The sequence below is a fragment of the Triticum urartu genome, chromosome 4, assembly GCF_003073215.2.
Source record: "Triticum urartu cultivar G1812 chromosome 4, Tu2.1, whole genome shotgun sequence".
NCBI lineage: Eukaryota > Viridiplantae > Streptophyta > Magnoliopsida > Poales > Poaceae > Triticum > Triticum urartu.
Window position 1 is genome coordinate 595,461,869 of NC_053025.1, and position 6,086 is coordinate 595,467,954.

The window sequence follows — 6,086 nt, forward strand, 5'->3', positions numbered from 1 at the left end:
CTTCTCGGGATGGACTTGCATTTATTTTGCTGAGGTATCAGTACTGGAATGAACAGTGGAAATGTTTATCTTGACTTTGCTGTAGTTCTCATGGTCTTCTGATCTGACTCAACACTTGATAGCATACATGATGGTGAAAGCTAGCTGCTGAAATGTCCAGTTGTACGTAGCCATCACTCACCAGTACCATTAAGCTCCCAACCAAATGGCGTAGCAAATCAAAAAAGAAGCTACCAGGCACCACTGGCGACAGTGACGTGCCTCTGCTTAGCCACAGTGGCAGTGACATGTCCCTGCTTTGCGTGATGATTAAGCTTGATAATGACACAAACCTTAAAACACTTTCCATCATCATCTGGTGAGCTTTAGCATCATGTTTAAGTTACAAATCTCTGTTACCTTTTCCAGGACAAATCCAATCAGTCTAGGTCCCGCCTCAGTAGCTTTGTGTACAAACACAAAAATTAGTAGAAATCATAATTGTTGCCCTTTATATGGACTACTCTCTCTGACCCCAAATAGATGATGTATAAACTTGGCTAGAAAGGTAATGCCTTCTAAGTTTGACCAAATATATACGCCCTTTGTCGGTCTGTCCCACAATATAAGACCATTTTGCAAGCTAGCCATAACTTGAAAAATGGTCTTATATTATTTTTATTATCATTATTTTTTTAGAAAAATCTGTCTTATATTATGGGAGGGAGGTGAAGAAAAATATCAACAACTACAATATTGAATAAACATATTATGAAATATATCAAATGTGGGATATATTGATATTGATTTGGTGTTTATGTTCATATTTTTGTATATATGCTTGGTAGAATTTAGAAAACATTGATATTTTGACTTAATTTATACGTCATCTATTTGAGGACGGAGGGAGTGCAATTTTGAGCTGAGTGATGCGGGGTTTTACACGATAAGATTCGATATTTTGTTTTCCAGCTTTGCTAAGACTTCGTTATGTCTCAATCGATACAATATTCCTTTGATCTTGCATGGAGATTCGTACAAACTTTTTCTTTTTTTCCTCTTATATACTGTATATCACTTGGCTGAGACCTAGCCACACCCTTTGTTTTCTCTTTCAAAGATGCATGCAAATTTCAAGAACAGGGTAGGGTTGCTGATTGTCTGGCTAATCACGAGATGGGCCAGATCCATCGGCTAGGTCTCAGTCAAGCCACATAGTATTTAAGAAGTAAAAAGACTGAAAAAAATTGTACGAATGTTCATGTAAGATCAAAGGAATATATCATCGACTAAGGCATAACGAATCTTAGTCGACTGAGACTTAGCAAAACCGTAAACTAAAACTCACTATTCAATCCAAAACAACAAATCAAGCAAAACCTCTGTATATTATGATTGCACAAATAAATAAATCGCACACTGTATTAGCGTGATACTCCGTATTTCACAAAGCACCCCGGACAGCACACATAATCCCTGACGAACACAAGAGACGCAGATGCGCTGTACACCATCAGCAGCGACAACAAGCTAGCTTTTGTATAGTACTGGATTGCACCACTAGTCGTCAATAATAGACTGCGCTGGCATCAGCTGCAGCTAATTCTTCGTGCCGCCGTCCTGGGCGGCGCCGACGACCCCTTCGTTGCCGGCGAGGATGAGGTACTTGTCCCTCCTTGTCAGCCCGGTGCGCTCGTACCCGAGCGCCTCCGCAACCCGGCGCTGCACCTCGTTCGCCACCGCGCGCGCCTCCTGGCCGCCGCACTCGACGGGGTCGAGGAACTGCACGAGGTAGGACGGCACGGGGTTCATCAGCAGGTACAGAGGGTCCAGCATCTTCCTGCCCCGCGCCGTCGTGCCGTGGAACATGTCCACCGCCAGGTGCAGCGCCACGGGCACCACGTCCACGCCGCCGGCGGCAAGCTCCGCGAACAGCGGGCTGAACCGCAGCAGGAACGGCTCCCTGCACGTCGTCCCCTCCGGGCACACCACCAGCCCGCGGCGGGCGAGCTGTGCCTGCATGGCCGCGCGGTCGGCGGCGCGGTCGCGGGTGAGGCGGAACGTGGGGATCGGCGCGAGCATCTCCGACAGGCGGCTGATGCTGTAGGTGGCTGCGGAGAGGTCGCGCCGGCCGGCAGCCGCGGACACGCACAGCGGGTCCAGCAGCGACCGGTGGTTGCACGCGAAGAGGTTGCTCTTGCTCTTGTCCCCGGCAGAGGGCGACGAGGACGCGATCATGCGGTTGTGCATGCCGAGGCTGGCGAGGAGCGGCACCGAGAGGGAGAAAGGGAGCAGGAGGAAGACGGCGGTGCGGAGCACGGCGAGCGGCGCACCGAGCGGGAGCCACATGAACATGGCGAGCGTGGCGGCGGGCGTCGGCCGGAAAGCGGTGCGGCCGTCGTGGAAAACCAGGGGCTTCGGGTACCGCCGCGGGTGCAGCGCCTCGCGCCGCCGCCGCGTCGACTCCGTTGGCACGTACACCTCCTGCATGCATGCACGCACGCAGGGCAACGCAATAAATTGTTAGCGACAGCTCACCAACAAAAGTCAAAGAACGATTATGCTACGCTACATGTATACGTACTACACGATAGTCGATAGGAAATATTGAAGATATGCTCGAGTTAACGGCCAGGATGTTAACTTAAAAGTAGTTGCAAACTAGTACTTCTACTAGCTGTCTTTTTCAGAATGGCGTTGAAGCAGTAGCTCTAGCTTTCGAGTACTGCTGGGGATAGCAACATCGATGATGATTAATTTATCGATGAAGGAAATATACATGCATGCAAGAGTGAATAGGAGCATCTGAATTTTTAGGTTTATGTATGTGTTCTGTTGGTGCATGCATTTTCTCAACAAATTCATAGGTGTGCGTGGTGTTAAAACTTGCAAACATTTTGGAAAAGTATGATCAAAATTAAACTAGCACACGAAGATAATAATGGGAACATCTAATAATTTACACTGTCCCTAGCTAGAAAAGCCGAATATTTTCTTCTTTTACACTGTATGTATGTTTGATCATATCTTCGCGTAAATTACTAAAATAAGATGCACATCATGAATTGAATGAAAAGGGCTAGGTGTTGGTGTAAATAGAAGTCTAGAACCATCTCCCTCATTTTCGGGAAGGTGTTGGACTGGACAGTATCTCTACCTATCGAGCACTGCTCAAGATAGTAACATAGGACTACTTTTCTCTTGAAAGCTGACGTGTTGGACAACTTATTTTGGCACGATCATGCACGGCTCTTTCCATATATATATATATCCAAGCCTAGCTAACTAGGAGTAAAAAAAGGTAGTAGGATACTGTGCAAACACAGTAGGTGCATGCACGCATGGTGGCTTGCAATCACTGATCGAGGCGTGCATGTGCATGTGCATTCAGTCGAACGAGTTGAGTTGACGTATGATCCATGCAATGCAGTTCACGGCCGACACCGGACACGTACGCACCGCGCCAGCCAGCTCAACCACTCGAATTGGCTAGGAGGATGCACATCTCAATCAGGAAAAATCTAGTATATATGTGCCGGCGTCCATGCAGGAGCTATATATACATACAGATTTGACAAATTGAACCTGGCAGAGAAACATATTGCTTGCTAATAATAGTACGTAACATCAAGAGTAACATGCAGCGGTGTGAAGGGGTTGCATATTCTTAAGCTACATGCTTTGTTTTAAAAAGGAATCTCAGTCACTTCTCTAAGCAATAGAACCATATAACGCCCAACCATCTCCATTTATTCCCACCACACCAGGTACTCCCTCCGTTTTCTTTTAGTCCGGATAAAAGATCTGTCTTAAGTCAAACGTAGTAAAGCTTGACTAAAATTATAGGAAAAAGATATCAACATTCATAATATAAAATCGATATCACTAGATGCATCAAACTTTCATATTGTATATTTCTAGTATTGTAGATGTTGATAATTTCGTATATATATTTGGTCAAACTTATATGCGAAGTAAAAACAAACAAAAGGAGTACTATACAAATTATAGTGGAAAACCGCAAGAACATTTTGCTAGAATTGCACACTTTGGAGACTCCATTTTTAGCAAGGCTTAGTGATGTAGTAGTAGTACTACTAGAATTTTGGGTGACTAAGACATAAAAATTCCAGGCAATCAAAAATTAGCAAAATTAATAATATGCCTAAACTAACCCAGGCTATCTTGTCTAAGTAGATACGCTTGTTCTCACCAAAAAAAGTAGAATACGCTTGCATTTCAGTAACAGTTTCTTTCTTTTTGGTATCTTTTTTCCATCAATATCTTGAACAAACACGCTCATCCCTTAATTTTTTTCTTTAAACTTATCTCGCTTATTTTCAAGAACATTAATAGCATGCATATCAGCGCCCTCTCGCTTATTTTCAAGAACATTAATACAGCATGCATGGAGTAGTAAAAAAAACCATTGGTGGCTAACCTTGCAGTACTTTTGGAAGATGTGCTGAAACGAGCACCCCTGTCCACCAATGCCGACGACGGCGCCGCCCTTGGCCCCAATGACCTCCTCCACGTCCATCCTCCTCGCCACCTCGCCTTCATCCTCCACGAGACCCAGGTAGTACCCTCCGAGCTCCCTCAGCTCCGGCGCGACGACGGCGTCGACGGCGAGGTACTCCTTCAAGAACGGCTCCACCATCGCCCTCGGCATGCTGCTCACGCAGACGCAGCGCCTTCGCCGCCGCGCGCCCCCTGCCGTCACTGGAGCAGACGTGGCCGCGTGGAACACCTCGGCGCTCACGTCCTGCAGGAACAGCTTGGGCATGACGGCCATGCCCAGCCGGCCAAACGCGTCCTTCCGGAGCCCCGCGAAGGTCACCATCACCATGGCCTTCATGGCGAGCTCGTCCGTGAGGAGGCGGAGGAGAGGGTAGAGCAGGAGCAGGAGGAGGCCGCGGAGAAGCCCGCCGGCCTCGAGGGCCACGAGCATGAAGTAGGGGAAGGTGGAGGAGGACATCAGCAGGCCGCCTTCCACCTCGCACACGATGGTGCCGCCGCCAGCACGGCCACCATTATCGTTGTCATCGTCCGTCGTCCCTGGCGCCGGGAGCGCGTCCAGCGGCGCCGTCGACGACTCGTGCTTGTGTGAGGGTGGCAGCCTCTCGGTGGCCGACGCCGGCGCGGGTGGCGCACGGGTGATGAGAGACTTGAGCCGCCGGATGAGGATCTTGTTGTACAAGAGGAGGGACTTGGTGAATGCTTTGGACATGGCGGCGGCCGGCGGCGAGTGCTACCACAAATGTTGAGGCAGGTGTAGCGAAAAGCAGAAGACGCTCCATGTGTTTATATAGATAGGAGAAAGGTACGTATACGTGTGCTGGCGTGTAGCTAGTGCACTAGCGGGGTTAATAAATACGCGTTGGTGTTTAATCTTGTCACCAGAGGCTCATTCGGTTTGAAGGAAGCAAAAACATCGAAATTAGAAGTACCTAAGGTCCATATAGACATATGATAGGGTGACACTTGTTATCCTAAGAAACTTATGCAAAATATGAGTTTGGGGTGGATGGTGTAGTTTTCTTAAAAACATAAGAAATGAATAGAAATCCTAAGAAATTCATGTACTCATTTCCTACAAACCAAATGCATCTATAGAAAACTTTCCTCTCGAATCTTCATTCCTATGTTTATCCTATGAAAAGCCTTCAAATGAGGCCAAGGAGTACAAGTTTGTTGTTGTGTCATGTATCATTGGATTTTAATCTTCGATTGCTTTTGTACACGCTGTTGACTTTCTTAAAGCCTGGTAATAAAATGGGGCCGACTATTTCTTGGTCATCCATTTCTTATTTTCTTACACCAGTCACTTTTTCCTCCACTGTCTAATCTCCACCCAACAGACCGCAACCTCCTTCTTCGGCCCTGTTTGGTTCATAAGTCCTAGGATTTTTTTTAGTCTCAACTTATAAGTCCCAAGTTTCTAAAAAGTCCCTACCTGTTTGGTTCCTGGGACTTATAAGTCTCTATAAGATCATATTACAACTATAAGTCTCTATAAGTCCCTCCTTGAGAGTCTTATTTTATAAGTCCCAAATGCCTACTTTAAGTCCCTATAAGTCCTTGTTTGGTTTAGATGGGACTTATAG

At 46.7% G+C, this 6,086-nt stretch overlaps 1 protein-coding gene across 1 annotated transcript; it reads right to left on the reverse strand.

Moving 5' to 3' along the window:
• Window positions 1–1,348: 1,348 nt before the first annotated feature.
• LOC125552995 (probable glycerol-3-phosphate acyltransferase 3) lies at window positions 1,349–5,249 on the reverse strand. Its single transcript, XM_048716715.1, has 2 exons — window positions 4,421–5,249; window positions 1,349–2,463 (listed from the first exon to the last, which is right to left on the reverse strand). The coding sequence occupies exons 1-2, from the start codon at window positions 5,207–5,209 to the stop codon at window positions 1,579–1,581; spliced, it is 1,674 nt and encodes a 557-aa protein (XP_048572672.1). The 5' UTR covers window positions 5,210–5,249; the 3' UTR covers window positions 1,349–1,578.
• Between the last annotated feature and the right edge of the window lie 837 nt (window positions 5,250–6,086).